At 24.5% G+C, this 25745-nt stretch overlaps 1 protein-coding gene across 3 annotated transcripts; it reads right to left on the bottom strand.

Annotated features, from left to right (window-relative positions):
- Positions 1 to 542: 542 nt before the first annotated feature.
- Positions 543 to 25745, bottom strand: LOC128961190 (plasma membrane calcium-transporting ATPase 2-like). Of its 3 annotated transcripts, none has more exons than XM_054307398.1 (17): positions 25069 to 25745; positions 24029 to 24241; positions 23558 to 23923; positions 23360 to 23494; positions 22696 to 22737; positions 21696 to 21794; positions 20969 to 21175; positions 20701 to 20903; positions 19735 to 19977; positions 19429 to 19647; positions 19058 to 19351; positions 15818 to 16384; positions 15403 to 15616; positions 15090 to 15301; positions 14730 to 15023; positions 2773 to 2844; positions 543 to 983 (listed from the first exon to the last, which is right to left on the bottom strand). In XM_054307398.1, exons 1-17 carry the CDS (start codon positions 25229 to 25231, stop codon positions 702 to 704), a joined length of 3825 nt encoding a protein of 1274 aa, XP_054163373.1. In that variant the 5' UTR covers positions 25232 to 25745; the 3' UTR covers positions 543 to 701. The 3 variants fall into 3 exon arrangements, with proteins under 3 accessions (XP_054163373.1, XP_054163371.1, XP_054163372.1); XM_054307396.1 differs by lacking the exons at positions 543 to 983; positions 2773 to 2844 and adding exons at positions 10496 to 10995; positions 11081 to 11504; XM_054307397.1 differs by lacking the exons at positions 543 to 983; positions 2773 to 2844; positions 21696 to 21794 and adding exons at positions 10496 to 10995; positions 11081 to 11504.

Here is a 25745-nt window from a genome sequence, read left to right as displayed (position 1 = left end):
TTTGTAAAATTATTTATAATAATTATTACTTGAGAATTCACACTTTGATTATTAAAAACAGAATATTTTACGAAATACTATATATATATAAATATATTGAATGAATTAAAAATTAAATGTAAACCACAAAAATAGATATTCATTCAAATTCAATTGCTTTTTAACAATTCAATTAAAATTTTCAAAAATTTAATATAATTATATATATAATTTATATAATTATTAATTTATTATTAAAATTATAATCTATTTACTAAATATTATTTTAAAGAATTTATTAAATCACTAAAAATTGTTATATATTATATGTATAAATGATATTTATATATAATTATTTATGTGCTATAAAAACACAGTAATTTAGTATTTTCCCTAATAAAACAATCAATTATTTTAAATAAGAATTGTAGTATTTCATCAAAAAAGATATAAATATAAATCAAAATAATAGTTATAATCAGTAATATAATGTGTAATTTAAATATTAATAATCACACAAATCAAACAATTTTAAATCAAATATAAAGTTGAGATGTAATGCAAAAATGAGAGCAAAAATCAAGTAAAAAGTTTCAAAAACTGATGGTTTGTTTCACAACACAAATGTTTGGTTTTGAGTCGTTTGCTAAAAGTGTTGTGTAGTTATAGTTATTCATGTGATTCGTGTGTTTTATGTATGGCTAATGTTTTTCAATCAATTTTCATACCGAAGTTTCAACGCTTTGATTTGAGTCACTGATTGTGACAGCTTTTGGTAACTTTTTCTCCCTGAGCTCCTGCTTCTCCTTATCATCGAGACTGGTACTGGTCGACAGGTAACCGTGTGGATGACTACCGGTTCCCAGCTGTCCGCAAGCCGTCGGTGGAAAATTGGAAGAGCCGGCGTCCAGAGATTGTGACTTGAGTTGGGCGGCGCGCCTCAGTAGGGCTGGTGGCGCCTGATTCCGCTCAACACCACTTCGGAAGGCATTCACTACTCGTATCTATTGTCGGCACCAAACAAATCATATTATCAATTCATTATATTATATATTATTAAACTATTAATTATTTTATTGTAAATATTAAAATACTAATAATATATTAATAAATTATTTAATATTTGTCAGAATAATATTATAGACTAATAAAATTAAATTCAATAACAAATCATAATATTGTTATTCAAAAACTAAAACATATCAAATTCAAGCGGTTAAAATGATTTTCAATTATATAATTATATTGCAATATCATATAACAAATAAAAAATTATATAATGTAGCAAAAACAAAAATATATACAATTAATTTAGCAGTTAATTCATATAAATAAAACTTAAAATTCAATACACATTTTCACGCCAAACAAACATAGTATTGTTTCAATAAAAATAAATGCATTGAAAACAAAACTCTGTCTATTTATTTAAGTACTTCATAGTTATATATAATGTATATACTAGCTATGTATATACTGTAATACTAGCTATAAAAATAATTTTATTATTTCACAAGCGTTTAAAAAATTATTTTTGATTTTGTTTCAAACATTAAAAAAAGATAAAATATAATGAAACAAAACAACCAAAATAGCTTTCCATCGTAATAAAGGATTGATGGTTAAAGTGATTGAAAAGTATTATTATAATAGTTATATTGTAATAATAATATCAATTATAACTTATTGATTACTTATAAAACTATTTTAATCATTAAATAAAATATTGAGGAAAATAGACAAATATGCATTTTTTAGTAATTTATGTATTAATTAATTTGTCAAATATTGTTAAATTGAATTAAAATAAAACAAATAGGAGTTTTGTGGATAAGTTTAAGGAGAGAAATTGCATCCAAAAATAATACTTTCACTACATTTTCATTAAACATTTATCTATTAAATTGTAAGTACTTTACATTTATGTATTTAATTGTCATTTGTCATTGTCATAGTTATTGCCTAAATACTAGTAAATATGTGAATAACTATATGACTAACAATGTCTGAGCTAAACAGTACTCTATTCTCTCCCCATAACATACCGTATACATCAGGGAACGCATACAAACCAAATTAATTAAATTAATTAATTGATTAAACTAACATCAAATGAATTAAACCCATTATAATAGGCTTAACAAATAATAAAACACAAATCAATATAATAGATAAAATTGATGTTAGTTACTATTCAATTTGACTATCACTACAATTGATACATAATTGTATGATATTAATGTGTTGTCATATCATTAATTTTGTCGCCAAATATTTTATTCTTAAAGATCCTCTTGAATTAAGGTTAGGATTAGGAGGACTATAGAGGATCACAGATTATAAAACATATAAAACACAAACAAACATAAAACTCTCTCACACATACACATAAACACACACACACACACACACACACACACACACACACACACACACACACACACACACACACACACACACACACACACACACACACACAATTCATGCAATCATTTCCATTATTATGTTTCCAATAATAAAGTGCAAGCATTTATTTGAAAGTAGTTGTTTGATAATTAGGATATCTATAGCTACTGAAAAACACTATATAACAACTAATTAATTAAAGCATTAAATTAATTTAATTAAAAGCTCTGCTACAATGTATATATTATTAATAAAAAATAGTGTTTAAATTTAATTTGCTTTTAAAAACTATGTTAGACAAACTTTATTATTTTATAATACAAACTTAAAATATCTTTATTTTTAATAATTAAATTAAATGATTGTTTTAGAGTAAAGTTGTCTTACGCTTTGGTCTAAAGCACTTTTGCTATTGAAAACCGGAAATAATAGCCGTGACTGTTGTTCATCTGACATCATCTGAGAAGTAGAAGAAGAAGAGGAAGTGGTAACACACACACAAAGATAGAAAGATAGACAAAGATATATAGATTTAGATATATATCACAAATAAACGACAAATATTTGTGTTGTCTGTTTGAAAGATTAAGGATTAGATGTGCGGCTAAAGTGAAACAACAAATTAATAATTTATAAAACAAATGAATTATTCATTAATTATTCAGTAATTTTTGTTTTCATTGTCCGATAATAGTTTCGTTGTACCATTTGTTTGGTCGACAAGTGACGAGTTTATCAACACATGACAGACATACCGATGAAGAAGATTTGATGAAGAGATAGAAGTAGAAGAATAAACAAAAAGATGAAAATATAACGATTGGCCATATTTTTAGAGATGTCGTCACAATATAATTATGTATTTAAGTATTGAGATATTATCACACTTTACATATATAATACATGTATAATATGTATAATATAATACTGTAAAATGTAAAACTTAGATCACAAATAACTTCAAAAACAAAAATTCACTTTCACTAACAAACGTAAATTTAATTCAATATCATACTTTAAAATGATTATAAATATATTGTATTGTTTTAGTGTAATTTATTGTTGTCTCAATTAAAAAATATAATATGACATTCATAATGTAATTATCTTTACAAAATATAATAAATTAAAAGAGGTGGTAAATGATTACTAATGTAATATAAATTAGCTGTCTATTATTAGCAAAAAAAAATTATTGTAAATATTTAAATAATAATATGAATTTATATTATAAAACTAAAAGCTATAAATAATGTAAAAATTAAATAATTTGTTGTACCTCATGTTACTACAGTAATTTAAGTAAATAATTATTATATAGCCAAATATTAATCTATATTAGATTTATTATATAAAAACTAAATGATTAGCATCTGTTTTTCTATTCATTATTTAAATAATAAATATAAAACATTACGTATAACTTTATCTAAACTATTAAATATTAACTGCATAAATAGCATAATTAATTTTTTAAATTTCTAATAAAGATATCTTATTACAAATAATATGATTTATAAAACTTACTAAAAAACGTTTTGTATTCATGTATTTATTATAGTAAATATAGTATTAAATTTTTATTAATTAAATATAATAATAACTTAATTAATAGACACTGAGAATTATAGTAATGTCAAAATTTTATATCACAATAACATTCAATACGTTATTTTCATTCTACATATGATAAAAATAAATACTTTTTTGTACATAAACTTTAACTAATGTTGATTAATAAAATCTATCGAAAATAGATGACTAGTTTTTTAATTAACAGAAAAAATCTTATAGCTATAGCATATTTCATAATAAATAAAATTAATAATTATTTTTAATAAAAAATGTTAATAAAAATATTGTAAATAACTAGTTGTACTTTATTAAAATTATTCTTATAAAATTTATAGTTAACTATTTTATGTTTGTTATAACTAACACTAACTAATCTAATTTTTAATACCATAAACTCCATTTTTATAAAATACACTAAAAATAACATATTTGTTAAGATATTCAAACAAAATATTTTACATATATTATATAAATGTTATATATAATAATGCATTTATTTATACTAAAGTAATACTTTACAAATTATTCAATAATATTAAGCAATAAAAATTAAAGTAAAAAGTATAAATCAAATTAACTAAAAAATCAAATAAATTAAATTAGATAAATAATACAATACAAACAATAAAAGGATATAATAAAATCATGTCTAAAACCTATTTTTATCTAAATTGTTTTGTAACATAATTTTTGCGATGAATAACAAATGTAAATAAATTTTAATATATAAATTATATTTCGTTAAGTTTATTTTCATTATTTATTTCTTGTTTTATATACAAATAATTAGTGTAATTTTGTATTTTTGTGTATTTGTAAATATATATATATATATATATATAATTACAATGTTATTTATCTAAATTAAATAATTATAATTAAAACTAGTGCACAAGAGCTGCCTTTAAAATATCAGTGAATATTTATACAATTTTAGATATTCGTATTATAATAATAAATTTTTTTCAGTCAAACCTTTAATTTAATAAAAATTCAAGCATTTTTCGTTTTTATATATTTTGTGTTAAATAAATGAAAGCAAAAAAATATTGCTTAAGTTTATGTTGTCTTATGTTTGACACATAATTTTAGGATTCAATATATGAAATATATTATGACATAAATGGTTGAGACAGTTATGTTAAAAGAAAATGAGACAAACATAAGACATTGTTATGAAGAAATAAGAAACTGTTTTCTATTTTAGCTTAAATCTCACTTATGATAGTATTAATAATATTATTATTATTATTACTATTAATTGTAAAGCTTATTTTAAAATAATATCTTAGATGCCATATGTTTTTTATATAAACATAAAACATTTTTCCTTATAAATAGACGCTTTTTATAAGTTTTGTATAATATTTTATTATATTATAATAAATATCCAAATATTTATAGCCGTCTTGAGTACTGCTGAGTTATGATCCATAAACAGTCAATAAACGGCGAAAAAAATATTTATTCAAAAAACATTTGTTTTTATTATTTACAATAACAAGTATCGCATGAATAGATGCTTACATTTTTTATTTAAGATTCTCTTTTCGTGAAATAACTTAACATTCAAGTTATGGTTAAAAATTTAATGTGTCTTCAAAAACGTGATTTTTCTCTTAATATTTATGTTTGATTCACTCTTTAAATATATACATAAATTTTTTCTCTGCATAAATCTTGATATACTCTTATAATTAGAAATTTCAATAAATTATTTTTCATTTATTATATATATATATATATTTTATGAGCAATTATTCTTTTTGTTTTATAATAATAATAATAATCATAATAATCAAACTGATGTTTTTCATCAAAAAAAAGTGCATAAATGTCTAAAATGCATTTTGTAAACAATGTTCATTATACAACAGTTAAAATTTTATATATCATTTATGTTGATACTATTGATATATAAATCATATTATGCTTTTATATATCGTAAATATTAAATAAAATTAACTTATTTTAGTTTAACTCCAATTATATTCACTCCTCTTATAGCAACAAATAAAACAATTATATTAAGAAAAATGTAACAAACCATAACTAAAAGTATATATTATTTCAATGTGTTTTTAATAATAAACATAATGTCAACTCATTAGTTATTATAAAACCATAAACAATATAAAAGACATTAAAATAATAAATAATTTAAATTTTGAGGATTTTAAAATAAAAAATAATAAACATTTTTAGAGTAATTATTTAAATTGAAAAATCAAAAATAGACAATTTAAATAAAGCAAACATTAATTTAAATATAAAAAGTATTATTAATATTATATGAAAAAGAATAGGAAAAATTATTTTCTTGTTTGAGATAAACTGATTAATTGGTTAAATATATGAAATATTGCATAGATATTGATTATTACAGTACTCCTTAATATTAATAGTTACAATCATTACAAGCATTCAAATGAGAAAATCTATGGTCTCATAATATTATAGTATGAATATGTCATATATTAGTTATAGTGTACTAAATAATAATGGTTTTATGGTAGAGTATGAGCGCCATAAATGACAAGTGAATGACTGATTTTCAGTTATGTTTTTATATTAACGCTACGAATGTTATATATATATATATATATATATATATATTATAAATGTTATTATATAATAAATATTATTCATAACATGATATAATGCAAATTACCTGTTTTCCTCTTATATAAGTATATATACGTATAATACATATAATATACATACATATTTACATTTTGATAATAATAGATATATTCATTATTATAAATATGTTCAATAAGTTTTTTGGTGAGCGATAAATAGATAGTGAGAAAAAATGTATTTCGAAAGTTATTGTATTGTATTTACAATAAAAATGAGTTGACATATATGTTAAATGTGAAATTAATAAACAATTTATTATTTTTCATGTTTTAATTAATATAAGTGTATAAATTATAATCAGATTTTAATTTATGTTAACATATATATATATACCTTTTTTAAATTAATTAGTTGTAATTTATATAATAAAAATTTATATTTAACATTTATATATATATATGTAATTTATTTATATCAATAGCATATAGCTCTACCATATAAAATCCGGTCACTTTGTGTTTTTCACGAAAACATTTTATTACAACTTATTGCTGTTTTCAATAATTATATGCTTTCTTTTTAAATATTAGTATTCAAATTGTTTTTATTATCCATAAAAAGCTATTTTTAATAATATAAAATAAATTCAAAAATTTTTGACATTAAATTATTTTATATATATAATAAATATCACACCTAAAATATTGATTAAAATAAAATGATTAAAACATTTATTGTTGTTATAATTATAAGATTTTGTCGATCAATAATATGAGCAGTTAATAGCAACCGAATCAATTATAAATATACGTGTATTTAATATTATAAATCCAAGTTAGGAAGACAATGTTAATTATAACAATATATAATATAATTCATAATTAATATTTCTATAACTATATTATCGTAAATGAGAGTACAAATTCTTAATATAATAAACCCTGTAAAATGCATACAAATTTTGATAAAATTCCTAACCATTTGCACAAATATTAAATAGATTAAATTATTTTAATATATTATTTCATAAAGTATTGAAATAAAAAAAACAAATAGAAATATCTAAAAAATGCTAAAATAAATTTATTAATTTAAGTAAATTACAATACTACATATGTATATATAGTATTTCATGCAATAATTTTACAATACTTTTCTCATATAATGTATCCAATGATTAAAAAAATTAATACAGACACTTAAAGTGATTTTTAACAATAGATATAATTCAATAAAAGAAAAAAATAATAATATAAATATTTAAAACTAAATTGCATGTTTCAGTTATTTGTGTTAATCTATTAACATTTGCAATAATGTATACATGTAATGACTAAAAATATGTAACAATATTGAGCCTTATGTGTGTTTAGGTTAAATTAAATTAAAATTTAAAAAAATCAACTATTACATTATAAAATAAATGTAATTAATATAACACTTATTATAGCTGTATCTGTATTTTTTAAATCATAAAGAGGACGACATAAAACATAAGACATTATAACAATATATTATATTTTTTAACTTTTCTTTAAACTATATATTTAAAAATCTATTAATAAATTTTGTTTTTGTTTAACTAGAAATTTAATCTTTGGGCGCAAAATATTTTTATTATCAATCCATATATCAATTCTGAATATTCATCTAACTATTTCTTAGGCATAATATACTGTAAATATTAAAAATTATAAATAACAAACAAATATTTGACTCTCATTTAATTATGATTTAAAACTCGATTGAATAAGTTTCTAATATAATGTTGTATTTAATATTTATTACTAAATTTGTCTCAACTTTCCTCATTTGACAAACAATTTAAATCACAATTTTAATGGCGAAACACTTATTCATTATGTAATAATATTTATTATGAAAATAATGTATTATTATATAATAAACTAATAAAATTGTAACTCTGAAGTGCTTTCATTTGCCAAAAACAATTTGAATACAACACTAATTTATAAATATAATCTTATATATTATAATAAAATTAATATTAATAATAGAAAACAGCAAATTGTTTGCTATTTGTGTCATGTTTAGCATTTGTTTATATTGGATAATACAATATAATATAGTATAATCTAATAATTACATTATATATTGTTTTTATCTTTCGTTTCAACAAGAAATACAAAACATTTTTAAAGGCATTACTTCACATTTTAATTTAATATTTAATTAAATTTATTTTAAATATTTTTGTGAGATTTTTTTTTAATTAAAATAAAAAGATAAAAGAAATATAAGTTTAGTAGATAAACATATACTGTTATTACTGCCAAAAAAACATAACACAAGTTTCCTTCAGATGTAGTTTATTTGTGTGTCTTTCAGTATTCATTGAAATTATTTTACATATAATAATAATAATAAATTTGAGGCATTAATATGATTCAATGATTTGTATGCTTCATAAATGGGATGATCACATGTAAACAATTTAATTGAATTTTTAGTCTTTTAATATCCAATTAAATTCAAATTTCCAATATTACTAATATAAAATATTTACATTATAAAATTTTTATAATATAATTTTTATAATTAAATGATCAATGGTTATTATTTAATAATATTAATACATATATTGCAGATTTTTTATATATATATATATATATATATATATATATATATAATTAGCCAAATTTGAAATAATTAATGGCTGTACATCGTTTTCATATAAAATATTATTAAATAATTTTTGTGAATCCAATTTAAAAATTATCCTAATTATTGATAAAACTGGCCGTTTTAGTGCATCAATATGGCCACTATTGTTCAATTATTGTAAAGTATAAGATGAGTGAAAATGGACATAAAGTAGAGTGACCCAGAACAATTTCTTATAAAACAATGTTTTTACAAGTAATTGTGATCAGTTATTTCATTTAACAAGTTTTATCAATTAATTAATAACATATACTTAATAAAAACAATTTTAGCTACAAACCATAGTTGAGAAAAGTTTAGACAAATTTAATGTCCACACAAATTTCAAAGTTTTAACTTACAATCTATAAAAATTACTTTATTAAGCACTAATTTAGCTTTATTTAAATTCAGATTAATTTAGATTCATTGACAATATAAATTAGCTTAATAAAAATCATTGACAAATCATTAGATTACATTATATATATATATATATATATATTTTATATAGATATAATTTGCGGCTTATTTTGGAGTCGTTGTTAAATTTATCTTATAATAATTGTAATAAATGTTAATGTTTTAATTTGCTTTTATAAACATAAACATAGATTCATTATTGATTTTAAAACAAATTATATTGCTTATGGTTTGTGTTTGTTCGCATATATTTTTAAAAATCAAAATAAAACAAATATATATATATAATATAATATATATATATATATATATTATAGAATAATTTGTTGTATGCAAAATATTTTATAACAAGTTATATTTTGAGGATATTATTCACATTAAAATTATTAATTTAATGTCAATATCTGTCTTAGATTAATAAACACAAACTCAGATTATTTTATTTTATAATATTATAGAGTATATTATAATAAAGTATATTCTGTATAGTTGTGTATAGTATAGTATATGTGACTTATTGTGGTCACCAATCAATTCAAGTTAAATATCACTCTCATTAACATTTAATAAAGCAATTGAAAGTGTTTATAATTGTGTTGACTTATCTGTATATTCTTAATACAGTATATTATATAGAATGGAAACATTATAAAAAATGTAATACAAATACAGTCAGATAATGAGCAGTTTATAGAGATATTGAGAAAATTTAGATATTATTATATTAAAATTCATTATTGTCTTATTAAATGGCATCTTATGAATTAAAAAATTAATTTAAATAAAAACAATATTAAACACAAATACACATGAAATTCATGTTGTATTTTATAGTAACTTAAAGCATAATTATAAATTGTTGTGTGGACTTTCATTTATCATTCAAAATGTTTTTATTTTATATATTAATTGCATTCAATATTATTGAGATAAATGTAGAGTCGATAGAATTATAAGTTGTTATTAATGTTTGTCATTATATCAATAGTAGTTGTGGTGATCTATCAATAATAGAGGTAATAGTAGGGAATAAATGGTATTTTTGAGGCGATTTAAGCACCAAAAGACACACAATGTATTGATATTTATATCAAAAATAGAAAGACAAAGAACTGAGAGGACACACACATATGATTTGACGATAGAGAGAGAGAATATGTTTTGCAAATCATATATTTATCAGCAATTAATTGCATTGAAAGACCGTATGGCCATTGAGTGAAGAGATGGTTAGTTGTCATCATATACTGGTCTCATGTATTCTGTTGGGTTCGGCTAAGAGATGATATCCCTGTACTAAAGGGTTATTAAGAGCTGCTGCTTGTCTCGCGGCCGTCGATGGCGCCATATGTCTCTGATTGGGACCTGAATTAAGACCAAAAAGTGAGTCGTGTTTTGGTCCAAATCATAGTTTATGACAGAGAGAGACATTAGCTATGAAGAAGACTACCTGAAGTTTGGTTGTATTGCAGATTAGTGGCGATTGGATGCAAACTAGCGAACGGTGCGCTCCGCGAGCGTTCCATTTGAGGTTCTTTAGTCAATAGGGGAGCCGTTTCTCCCAGTCCTGGCACCGATGCAGGAGTGCCCGTTAAGTTGAGCGACTGCTGGTGCCGGTATGCGGCCTTCGAGGCAGTGTTAGTGTGGGCTATAATGTTACCATAACTGGGCAATACTGGGTTCTTAGGGCCGGTTGTGTCACATGGATAGTCATTAGGGGAGGGAGCACTCACTTCTTCATCTATATAACTGATATCAGAGAGAGGTCGGGGGCCCGGAAGGCTACGGGAGGTTCGCAAACTGTGTAAGCTATGAACGCTACGTCTCTCCTCCATATCTTCCAGAGTGCTCCTAAAGGCTCTCACAACTCGCAACTGTCATAACAAATATATAAAACACAACTATCTGTAGTGTTTGGCATACAAACAACAATTCATTATCTATTAATTGTATTTTTGTTTGCCTTTCAATAATTACTCTATAGTTTTATAAATAACATTATTTAAGTTATTGAATTATAAATTACATTTAAATGAAAAATAATAATTAATAAAAACATATATATTATTTCTAATAAAACTTATTATAGCATTTATATATTAAAAATATAACATTTTGCTAATATTGGTCATAATTACTAATAATTTTAGACTATTTAATAGTATTTGGGATTTAAAGTATTTCATTTTCTATTTATCCATAAACTTAACAATGATAAAAATGCTTATACATTCAAAATAATAACCAAGATAATTATTTTATATAAAATAAGCAATTAATTAAGTTGTGACCAACAACAAAAATAATAACAAATGTTAAATTTTTATTATATCAATGACAGCAACACCTACATCATAATCATAACTTTAATTTGAATTATTATAGTAATTGTGCATAACATGAGTGAAATAGAGAAGGGGTTATAAAATATAGGGATAGGAAACACCTTCTGCTATGTTTTGATCATTTCCCTAAAAAATGACATTCATATATGATATATGAGTTATCATACTATCATTAATAACTCCACCCTAACCTTTAACCTTTTAAATGACCCAATTATTGCAGTACTATATTATTGCCCGTAAAAATCAATACCAAATTGTGTGCTATATAGCGAAAAATGGCAATTGTGTTTCTAAATGCAGTTAAATTACTAATTATATATATATTTTTTGAATTCAATATGAAAGTCCAAACAATAGTCAATTCAAATAAAATATTCTATTTTAATAATATTAAAGTGGTTTAAATATTTTTATATTAATAATTAATAACTTATTTACCAATATATTCTAAAAATTATAATTTTAGAATTGTGCTTTAAGAAATTTTCAATTATAATAATATAACAAAAATTAATATTAATAAATATTATACATTAATACAAGACATTTATAACTAAAATTTAAAAATAAATTTGTAATTAATATTTATAATTAAAAAATAAATTTCAAGAATTAAAGATATTTAATAAACTATAAAATTTATAATATAATACTAAATAATATTCAATAAAAATTATATAATTAATATATTGCTTGATAAAATAGTTAATATGCTGTATAATTTAACAAATAATTATCAAAAATTAATATGTAAATTTTAATCAAATTTAATTAGTAATTATTATGCTATTAAATTTCCTAAACATCTCAAAAACTGCTCACTGTGTTTGTGTAATACGGTATATGTATTGTATTTATAATTGTTTATATAATTAATATAATAAATTAATATCAAACTTATGTATGAAACTTATAAGTTAGACATTTAAGTTGCGGACACACTTATAGGTATTACGAAAAGTCATATCTCTTGAGTTTGTCGATTATTTGGAGGAAAAGTAATCAAATGGTTATGCATTTACAGTGTAGTGTCAAGTGATTGATGTGTGAGGTGTTGTGTGCAAACTAACGGTACAAAAGAAAGTGAGGATTAGACTTATATGTGCTTTGATTAACAAAAGTGCAATCATTTCTAACAACGCATTGCTTATCTAACTTAAAGGGTGCACACAATCGCAAATGCAATTTAGTGTATAACCGGTGTATAACCAGTGTCTAACAGTACACTAACAGTGTATACAAACCAAACAAAATGATAGACACATACACTTTCAAGTGCTTTATTGGACCGATTGGACCAATTGGAGAGTGTTGTTGTTTGGCGACTGACACACCAATTGATTGGTTACCACAATATAACTCATCAAACAATATCATACAGAATATTCTGTATAAATGTGTTTGTGTTTAATAATCTTGTTAAATAAATTATATCATTAAATGTATTATCTAGATATATGAATATTAGAGATATACTTAGCTTAAAATGATAAAACAATAAAACACAAACTTGACTTATCAATAAATCTATCAATTTTAATAAAACTAATAATAACTTAATAAACTAATAATTACTAATAATAAAGACTAATAATTATTATTAAATGACTAAAAATAGTATTAAAAAAGTTATAGATTAAAGTGTGACAAATAGTTTATGATAATAAATGATTATAAATATTGATAATAATGGTTGATTTAATCTCTAAAACTCATATATCCCGGTGCTATGTTAATCTCAAAACAATATTATTTAGCATACAACAAATTATGTACATACAACAAATTACAGCAATTGTGTAATAGGTTTAACGATTAAATTGTAAAATTAATTATTATAAGTTTAACATAAGTTTGTTTTGTTGTGTATTTGTATGTAAATTGAAACATGAATATCTAGAATATCTAATTAATAAATCAATTTCTAATTAAATGCATTAACACTAGAGATAATTCGATTGCCATAAATGTATAATTTTTAATTTGTCTTAAATACATATATTTAATATTTTTATAATTTTATTGTCTTATTTATTAAATAATTTTATATTTACGGAGAAAGATCTATCAACTATGATAATAATTAGTATAATTAATTGGGTTTACGGGCAATGAATTTGTGAATTTAAACTTTATAATTTTATAATATCAATAATAACACTCTAATTATATTGTATTAACAATTATTTGTAATAAATCTCTTCGTATTAATAAATTCGTTGCAATTAAAGACTTTGATTCACAAATTAGTTATTTCGCCCATAAATTGATAATCATTTTTTTAAATGTAATTAATGTTTTAAATTTATATATATATATTTTATAGAATTTGTAAATAATATATATTTATATATAGATGTATATATATATATATAAATATAAATAAATGAAATGTTCAAAACAGAGCACAAGAGAAATATAGATAGAATTAATTATAATTATAAAATGTTAGTTATAATTATAATAATAATAATGATAATAATAAATACTAGAATAAAACAAAATTTTGATAATTAAATAAATAGTTTTTAAGTGTAAGATAATTAATGACATAATAGAAATGAATGAAAATGTATATAATGTATAATAATATTTAATAGTAATAATAAGTGCCTATTTGTTAAGTGTTAGAGATGTAGTGGCTGTAGCACTGGTAGGAGATGTCGGCGAACCTAAGCTCTGCCGTTTCAAAGTCAACTGTTGTGCCTGTTGTTGTGAGATAGTGGTGCTATGTAACTGTATGAGACATACCTGTGTCTGGAGTCTGGTCAGGCCCCTAATCCACAGTATCTGTCCCGTACGTTTCACGTCCTGACTCAATGAGCCACTACTCCCGTCCTCGACGAGACTGGACGTGGCGTCCATGAGTTCTTCGGGTGGACCGGAGCCCCAACTGAATTGCTTGGGTATTCGTTTCGTTGGTATCGTTGTTATTAGTTGTCCCCATACGAGAACACCGGCGCCGAATAAGACACACCACATCCACTGGTCTACAGTTAGCGCTGCCGTATTAAAAGGTCGACCGCCATACTGTACTATTACTACCTATATTATCCAAATTATATATCCATATATTATTAATTTGAATTTAACATTTCAGGTATCAAATACCTGAGCAATTGCGGTGACAATTAGTATTCCATAGAATATAGGATTACTGAATAAACCCTCAAAAATGTTTCTCTCGCCATGAATTTTACGTGAATTTACTTCATTAAACAGTGTCATCATTACAAATGTGTTAAATATTATAGTAAAGTGTTGTGACGGAAACGAATTGATTGAGGCGTACAGACCGGAGTCGATATCAAAAAATTTGTCACCTTTTGGGACATCATATCATATAATTAATAAATATTAAACTTATTGTTTGTGTTGTTAAATGCAATATTAACAGTATTATATGTATGTATGTATGTATTACCTCCAAACAAAAGGAAAAATATAACAACCAATTGATAAATTGCATGTCCGATAATATTCTTCATCATTGTTCTCGATATCAGTGGTTTCGTACGGCCGTATGGTTTACGTATTAACAGCGATGAGGTCGGCATCTCTGTTGCCAAGGCTAGTGAGGCTAATGTGTCCATTATTAGGTTAACCCAAAGCATTTGAACTGCTTTTAATGGACTGTCCTATAAGTTGACCAATCATTTTGTGTCATATCAATGAAACAATATATAAGAAAATAAAAAGAAAACAAATAGCTTTAATATGAATTCCTTATAAGAATTTAGTGATATATAGAGTAAGAGTAGGTTATAGCAAATAGTATGGCTTATTGTTAGACAAAATGGCTATAAATAGTAACGCATGTATGAAATGATATGTCAAACCTCTATAGCACAGGCGCCGACAAACGCCACAATAACGGCCACAACATTGACTGTGAGCTGAAATTGCAAGAACTTAGCGATCGAGTCATAGACATTACGGCCCCACATAACAGCCTTTACAATACTAGAGAAGTTATCATCAGTCAGTATAATATCTGAAGCTTCTTTGGCCACATCGGTGCCCGCAATGCCCATCGCAAAGCCCACATCAGCCTTCTTGAGCGCCGGTCCATCATTAGTGCCGTCACCCGTTACTGCCACCACTTCACGATTGGGGTTCAGTTTGCTTTCAATAATATGTTTAACTAACACATATTTATCGCTGGGTGAGGATCGGGCTAACACTCTAAGTCGTGGCCAAACTTTATCGAAAAGTTCCTGTTTGACCTCTCCAGAGGAACTTCTAATTCGTTTATTGAACTCTTTACCGTCTAAGACAATAAAGTCTTCGCCCGGCTTTATAATACCACATTTCGTTGCTATAGAACGGGCTGTATTGACATTATCTCCCGTCACCATTCGTACAGTTATGCCTGCCCTCTGACATTTGCGTATTGCTTCGGGAACCTAATTATTCATACAATTTGTCAATATTTTATATAATTAATTCAATCATTTTAATGCTAATCATAGTAATTAAATGTACCCAAAAATATTTAAGAGCTTATTAGATTACTTTTCAAATAAAAATAATTTAGTTTAATACAAGCTATTTAATTTTCATCAAATATTTACTAAAATATATAAATATTTAATAAAATTCATACTCAACAATTGAGCCCATAAATTGTTACATAAATTGTACAATATTTTATGGTTCATAATATAAATGGCCACAAAAATTTTATCTTTTCTTATATTAATAATAATAACAATAATAATAGTTTTTATATAGTATAGTATATTTACTATACTTAATAATAAACTAATAGATTGCAATTATTAGATAATAAAAATATTAAAAACATTGTCATTATGTTACTTGTTATACAATGTTATCAATAAAAGATTTTAACTATAAATGTTATTTTAATCAGATTTAACGCAAACTAAATGTTATAAATATTTGATGAAAATATTAGTATTCATCAAAATAATAAACTTAGAAATCAATGCTCTCTCTCTCTCTATCTATTGATTTTCTATCTCAATCATTGCTAGTTATTATTATATACTATAGTATATCTAAATTTTTATAGCATGTATTGTGCTTTCAAATATCACACAAAATTGCTTCAAAATAAACTTTCATTTTTAAAATATACCAAAAGGTTCACTACACATGACATATGCAAAACATTGCACCTAAAAATACATTTTATTTGATATTTAAATTTTCAATACTCAACTACTATTAAAATTAGATTATTGACAAATGAGTGTTTGTATTAGTTTGAATACAGTATACACTATAAATGTATGATAACAACACAATTTAAAATTTATACTATTTAAGTGTTTTTATGAGAAATGAATTGCTAAATAAAAACGTGTGACACAAGAAATTGTGTAAACAAATTGTTTGGCAATTATTTATAGTATGTTTTGAAGTGTAATATATAGAAAAAGCCAATGAATACTAATATTAAACATATTATATATATATATATATAAACCATAATCGAGAATAACGTGAGAATTAGTTAAAGAATTTAGAGTCAGAATTGAGTGAAGCGTAACATCTCATTAAACAATGAATACAACTTCTCTATTGATATCCAACTAAAAAAGCCATTCAATAGCGTTAAATGAAAATTTTATGATTTATTAAGTAATCAATACAAGTAAAACACTTTTTAAACAATATTAATATGGATAACACTTACAATATGTATGATATAACAACCATTTCATTCAGCATTATATAGCAAACAATATATATATATATATAWATTTATATATAACTTATAATTAATACAATAGTTTATTTTCAATAATTGTCTATTATTTATTCGTTTCTTATTATTTTAAATATAAGCTATTAGTGAGTATTTTTAATAATTTCCACACTAAACTGTTATTTAATATAACTAACTATAAAATATAAAAATATGATTATCTATCTTAAATAACATTAAAAAATATAATATAACATTTTAAGAAATTTTGGTGCATTTATATACAGTATATTAACATCCCTATCTACTCTATATATTAACATATATAAGTAAACTGTTGTGTAGTCATAAATGTTTTTTATAAACGACTATTCATTATATTTTTATAAAGACAAGTATAAAATCATAATACTTATAACTTAAATAATAAGATATTTATTTTGATTATCTATAAAAAGATCATATCTAGAATACGATTCTAAAGTATAGTTTTCATGTAAAATATTGTATTATGATATATAGCAAAAGTGGTTCATTGAGTTCAGCTAAATCTCTCTCTCTCTCTCTCTCTCATTGTTTGTATATATTATATATTGTAAAAATGGTTATATGCTTATGAGTCAAGAGCCACTCCCAATAAATTGTTTTATCATCGGTTAAATTCACATTAAAATATGAATTTGAAAAAACATTTCAAAACATAATAGTTAAGAGAAAAAACAGAAATTCAAGTAATATCTAATGTTTTAGACTATTCATAATGACATACAATAACAAGCGATGCACTCATTGTAAAGATAGGATCAATAGAGCAATCACTTTATCGATATATTTCAAGTCATAATATGTGCAATGAAACCATATTCAGACACAACTCACAGAATTAGTGCTCCTTTACTTTGAAATTTTTTCACTGTATTTACTATACTGTATATCAATCTATAAGCTAAATGCAGTATTGTGTGTATGTATGTATGTGTGTGTGTGTGTGTGTGTGTGTGTGTGTGTGTGTGTGTGTGTGTGTGTGTGTGTTTGTAGTTAAAAAATGAAAAATTTGTTAAAATTGTATGCAAAATGTATTGTGAGTTAAGAGACGGAGAGTATAATCGGAAATTGATGGCTAAATCCATCAATACTTTTTAAGACGTATTATATCGATATCTAAATCATTGAATAACTTTAAGTGAATACATTTTTCTAAACCACAATAAGATACTTAAATCTTTACAAAAAACTACCAAAAAATAGAAATCTTTTTTAAAAAATACTAATATATAACAATTCAAAAGTAAATTGCCTTAAATTGAATTTGAAGTAAATTTGAGTACAAAATACAATTGCATTTGAGGTTTAAAAAACAATAAAATTTATATATGAGTCAATTGAGTGCAATGATACGTACCTCAGGTCTAACGGGATCTTCAATACCGACGATACAGAGACAGGTGAGTCGTGCAATGATAGCCTCCTCGTCCTCCCAATTGGGTTCCGCTTCCATTTGAATTTCATTAGGAGAGTTGGGTTTGCGTCGCACATAATCCTTATATGCTATACATATAGTTCTTAATCCATCGGAAGCCATGGGTTCGATGACATTCTTGACGAGTTTCTCCTGTTCTTCTTTTGGGAACCGGAGAAGTGTTCCGTCTTTGCCATAAATAAACATACACTTCTTCATAACCATTTCAGATGCACCCTAAAGTAATGGCAATAAAAATAAAAAATCAATAATCGTTATGTAAAGCAATTCTAGCGCTGCAAATGGTGGCAAACCTTCGTAAGGACACGAAAGCCTTCGTTATTGTTTATTGGTATTACTGTAGACATAGATTTGCGGACAGAATTAAATGTATAGACTTTATGCAACTTGTCTTCAGGCATAGCATTCCGTATTTGTTGATAGTCTTTGCCTAAGTCTGCCACAAACCCCAATAACGCACATTCGGTTTTGTTGCCAACTTGTTTGGGATTATCTCCTGGATTATCGGGGAGCTGTCCAATGTTACACAAAAATTCATTATTATTATAGTATTTATAAGTTAAATAAATATATATATATATATATCACTGTTTGCTTACCATAATACGTGTAGTGTAAGCACTATTAAGAGAAATGGCGTCCACAAGAACGGGAGCCACTGATGAAGGAAGTGATTCAAATTTGGGTGAATTTTTAAAATGAACGCCACATATAAAACTCTGTACTACAGTCATCCTATTGGTAGTCAACGTTCCCGTCTTATCTGAACAAATAGCCGTTGCATTTCCCATTGTCTCACACGCGTCCAAATGGCGGACCAAATTGTTATCAAGCATCATTTTCTAATAATTATACCAATGTACATTTTTACTATTAATTAACTATTTTTATTAATATTTATTTATTACTTTTATACTAAACTAATTACTGTGCTTTATATAAATGTATTCAAATTATAATATTTGTTCAATAAGTTAATGTTTTTTTTGCTAATATGTTTACCAAAATATTCTATTTATTATTAAATTAATATATATTTATTAAATTTATACTAAATACATGTTTTACTGTTATGATTCATTATAACTTATAAACTATTAATAATCTAATCAACAATTTATCCACTTATAGTAACAATTGTGTTATAATTGATAAATTAATTCATAAAACAATCAAATAATGTTATTATGCTATCTTAAGTACATAAATACGGTATACAATATTTTTATAAGTTATAAGTTGAAAACATAAATAAAAAGTGATAATTCAATTGTCAAACATAAAAAGATAGTTATTATCTCAGCAACTATTTGCAAATTATGTAGTGTAATACTCTAAATAAACAATATAATCTATTATTAAATATTTTAGCCATAATATAAGCTAACATTTAATAGTTATGTATTATTATATAAAAATAATGAATGTTAATTATTTTTGTTGTTGAAAAAGTTACTAATATTAACATATTTATATATAATTTAAATACTGTATTATAACATATGAGATCATTTAAAAATGCAAATTATTTAATTAAATGGCAAAATTAAAGTAATATGACATACCTTAACACTATAGGCCAGCGCTAGAGTGACTGCGAGTGGAAGACCTTCTGGGACAGCGACCACAAGAACTGTGACACCAATTATAACAAATTTGACGAAATACTGCATGTAATACATCGTAAACTTTTTGCCCCTCACAACAAACATCTTTATAACGAATCGTAATATTAATATAACTACAGTTAAAACGGCAATTGCAGAGCCTGTAGATAAAGATAATGTTAATAATCATTAATAGGTCATAATGTGACAAATCATGTCCTCAGACCTCCATAACCGATCTGAATGGCCAGTTTGGTCAGCTTTGCCTGCAATACTGATTTCTCTTTTCTAGTATTCGTTGTTTCGTCGTCTTGAGTAGACTTTCTCTGTTGATCACTGGCCAGAGGCTCGCCGTCCGCTGAATAAGTATTGGCAGTGGTTGTGTTCATCATATGTGAGTTCTCTGGAGCTATTGCTTCACCAGCTTCTTCATCTGTAACACCAATTAATTATGGGATTGGGTTTATCACCCAAATAGATAAATGTTGTTTAATTTTTTACATATTAAATGGACTTTTAATAATAATATCAGACAAACAATAAATAGACAAAAATGTAAAAAAATTCATTTTGATGACAAAAATAAAGAATAATATAAAGTAAAAAACGAAATCAATAACTAAAATGCTAAAAATCTAAAACCAAATTATTAAAAAAGATAACTGAAAACTCAAAGATAGCAAACAATCAATGATAGAAACATCGAAATATAGACACTGATGAGTCAAATAGACATAACAGATGAAACATTTAGACCGAGAAAATACTAATTTTGTAGATATTGATAGATCAGGTTGTGATCAATAAATACATAAACAACAATACAGTACAGACAGTATGGGACAAACCAATTAAATGAAATCATCAATTGATTGGACACATATTGATAATGATTTGAGACAATAGACAATACAATACAAAAAGATGTGGTTATGTTTGTAAACATAAATTACCAGATTTAGGGTTATAATTAGGTTGATTCAAAGGTATCATTTCCGGTATTGCCGGTTGAGTATACGTAGCATTAGGACATGCATGAGATTGAGATGCGGCTATTGTCGAGTCAAATAAAATACAATATTAACAAATCATATCATTTACATAATATTACAAATTATAATTACTATCTCTAAATATTATCATAATCACATTAAAGTAATAATTAAATTAATAAATAATACAACTACAGTTATATACATTAAATATCTAAGTTAATAAACTAATTTACATTTATAATATTAAATTTAAAAACAAAATAACAATTTATAAATCTAATGTAAATCTAATCAACTAAATATAGTGCATTTTAGATTTAGGAACACTCCATTATAATCAAGGTTAAACATTGTTTAAGTATTTAAATGCAATAATTTTATACAAATATTATTTAACATGCAAAATATAGCTCTATTTAAAAATTAAGTTAATTTAAAAATAAACTCTACATTAAAATAAAAGCTAGAAATAAATAAAATTGACATCAATTTAATAACAGAATTTCGTGCAGGTTTTTCTATAATTTTTATAAAGTCATATATTTATTATGTAATTAAACGCAATTCAATGCATGTTATCAGATATATATACTATTGAATAAAATACCAGAGAATGTAATTGATGTTAATAAATATATTAATAAATAAATATAAATATATAATGAATTATAGGATATATTTAAATATACTATATATAACATAAAACTAAATACATATATATATAAATTTTAATTTATACTATTATCAATAAGATAACTAAAAGCAACTAAAAAAACTATTATTTAAAAAACGAGATTCTCCAAATACATTAGATATAATAAATAACAAAAATATTAAAACATAAAAACATAAAATAATTGTATTTTAAGTAAGCATAACTGAAAATAACATAAATTGTAACCAAATATAAATTTAATGAAAGTATATTTTAATAAATGTTTTGAAACATTATCATCACCTCCAGGGATGCTTTTCTTCTTTTTGCGAGCCTTTTTAGCTTCTGTTTGCCATTTAGTTTAGTAGTAGTAGTAGTCATAGTAGTGATGATAGCGGTTGTCACAGTTTTGTTTGTATATTAACAGTCATTGAGTTTACAATTGGTGTTAATAAGATTTCAATAAGTTTCACAAATTAATATCCAAAAACAACATAATAAATGTCACACAAATGGGAGACACAAAAAATAAAAAGAAAAAATATTTTAAAAATGAGTCAAAATATTTAAAATTAGATTACGATACATATAATTATTAGTATCATTAAGTTAAAACATAATACATTTAACAACTATTTACGTAATCTTTTTTAGTAAAAGTAATAAATAGTCAATTTATTAAGTTGACTAATTTACTTTAGCTAAATAAACTTTTATTAGTTAACATATAGTACAAGAATAATTAAATTAATATTACTGTTATTATCATAATTAGGAATAGTCTTAAAATATAAATATGAAATAATAATATTATCGGTAATTGTATTATTAAGTTTTAAACGATTTTTTTTACTTAAATCAATGTACATAATGTAATGCTATATTTAAAGTTTTGCTTAAAATATATATTACAATACATACTGTATATAAATGGTATGTATAATCAATAGGTAAGTGAGAGACAAACCCTTTTTCATTTGTTTCTTTTGAGCGTCGTCTTCAGATTGTGCCGCACCTAACAGTGCAAATATGATACCCGCCTGCGAGTTGATGCCCACTGCAGTCACTACCATTCGTCCGCTACCCTCCATTACATGAGTGCCTAAGTAGTCATAAGTAGTTATTGATATTTGAAATGAAAATCAAATGGTAATCAATAACAGACCAGAGAAGAGCATTGGGTCATAATTTTCCCCTTTCTTTACGTGATCTGATTCTCCGGTCAGAGAGCTTTCGTCTACTTTTAAGTCATTGCTTTGAATGATGATTCCATCGGCTGGAAGTAAATCTCCGTATTTGACTTGACATATGTCGCCCACAACCAGTTCCGCGACCAACAGTTGAATTACTTCTCCAGCTCTGATGACAGAGAACTTGTGTTCGTGTTCTATACGACTCTGAAGACCTCTGAACTGTCGTTCCTTAGTATAATCATTAAAGGCAGTTACGAGTACAACGATGATAACCGACACAAGAATGGCGGCGCCTTCAATCCAACCGGCCTCAGACTCATCCTCATGAATACCACCTCCTATTCACAACATATTCAAACATACAATTAGTTGTAATTATTGATTTCTAAGCAAAAGAGGTCAACTAAGACTATACGAATGTCCCATTGACTCAATGGATTTACCTCCTCCTCCTTCATCATCTTCTTCACCGGGCGGAGGCTTATAGAAAGCCAATGCCAGTGATATAATAGCAGCCACTTCTAAGATAATTAATGTCACATCTTGTAGTGCTTCCCATACTAATTGCAGAAATGTTTTCGGAGGTTTGGGTGGAATCACATTTGCACCAAAATACTGACGCCTCTCCTCCAAGTCTTTTTCATTACCAGATAGTCCTAAAACATATACATATATCATATAAATATATTATAACATATAAACATTTATAATACATATTATACATATACTGTATGATAATCTCTATCACTTTTAATTAATACTAAATATTAAGACTAATTATTTTTCATTAAACTTTAATATCATGAAATCATGAAAATGTCTATAAATACATTGTCATTGTAACATAAAATTAAAAATGTTTAAAAAGCATTATTCACTGGGAATTGCATACAAAATAAGATTACTCTGATATTTGCATAAATTCTAGCAAATTATTACTTAGGAAATATAGTTTATAATATAAAAAATATTTCCTAAACAAAAATCTTAATTTATAATAAAACATTTAATACTAATATATTGTATTTAATTGTATTGTTAGTAGTGTTGAGAACATGAGATGTGCATTATTTAAGAAATTTATTACAAAAAGTAACACTAAAAGGATAATATAGTAAAGTATGGCATATATGCCATAAAACAATCATCTCATAGCTATAAACGTTAATAATATTTAATAAAACTATAAATGTAATAATAATTTTGATAAAAGTAGTAATAATGTTRTTAATAAAAAGGACAACAAAAAACAATTTAATTTACAATAAATACTAATTTCATTAATTATTGATACACTAAGTTATGATAGCATATAACATAATATAGTAATAAAGCAATATATGATATGAAATGTCAATTGTATATAACTTAAGTTATAATAGTGTATAGTAATGGGTAATAGTGGGTAAATAGTCAATAAATTGTGGTCATTGGTGGCCAGTATTAGCCGATAGTGACCAGTAATCATATATTTATTACATACCCTTATTAGTGTCGGTATGTAGGGCTTGGCAGAGGCCAAACACATTGTTGAACTGATGTTGTATTTTAGTGATGCCCTCCTGACCCCTGTTGTCCATGAGTTCCCGAAGCTGCATAACGGACGCCTCATATTGAGGTGTGGGTTCGTTCTCTACCGTTCCCATGACTATATGGACACCAATAGACAATTAGAGGATTCAATCAATCATATCAATCACTATATGCCATATCAATAACACAGTTAGCTGTGAATCGGAATATCGATGTCTGTCTGATCCACACTTTCCTCCGATTCTTTGCTTTTATATTCAATTGTAGTCTTATTATAGCTATTAATCACACATCTTATGTATAGTTAATAAAATGCACTGAAATTAATCAAAAAACAAAACAACAATTAATTGAATTAATACTAAAAAACACAGAATTTTCGTCAATCATTCATATCATTGAATATAATGTTAAAACACTTCACCAATGAGTGGATACCCAACACAAACATCAATACAGACTATACAGTACTACAGTATAATACAGTCATTCAGTACTTCGTCAATGTATGGTTTGTACGCATGCGCTATATGTGAAGCACCACTACTACACCAATACTGCAACACATTATGACACCAACACTGACACCAAACATACTAAACACTGACCGGTCATACCATACATAGT

This window comes from Oppia nitens, unplaced genomic scaffold, assembly GCF_028296485.1.
Source record: "Oppia nitens isolate AA-2021 unplaced genomic scaffold, nextdenovo-longstitch-racon4-pilon3 scaffold5_pilon_pilon_pilon, whole genome shotgun sequence".
Lineage (NCBI taxonomy): Eukaryota > Metazoa > Arthropoda > Arachnida > Sarcoptiformes > Oppiidae > Oppia > Oppia nitens.
The sequence above is the reverse complement of the archived record's forward strand: the minus strand, read 5'-3'. Positions and strand labels throughout refer to the sequence as shown.

Coding starts and splice junctions, on each gene's coding strand:
- LOC128961190 (XM_054307396.1), bottom strand. CDS start 25,231: ATGGGAACGGTAGAGAACGAACCCACACCTCAATATGAGGCGTCCGTT. Junction 19,648..19,734: donor CTTACACTACACGTATTATG/GTAAGCAAACAG, acceptor AACATTGGACAG/CTCCCCGATAATCCAGGAGA. Junction 15,024..15,089: donor TTGTCACCGCAATTGCTCAG/GTATTTGATACC, acceptor TGGATAATATAG/GTAGTAATAGTACAGTATGG.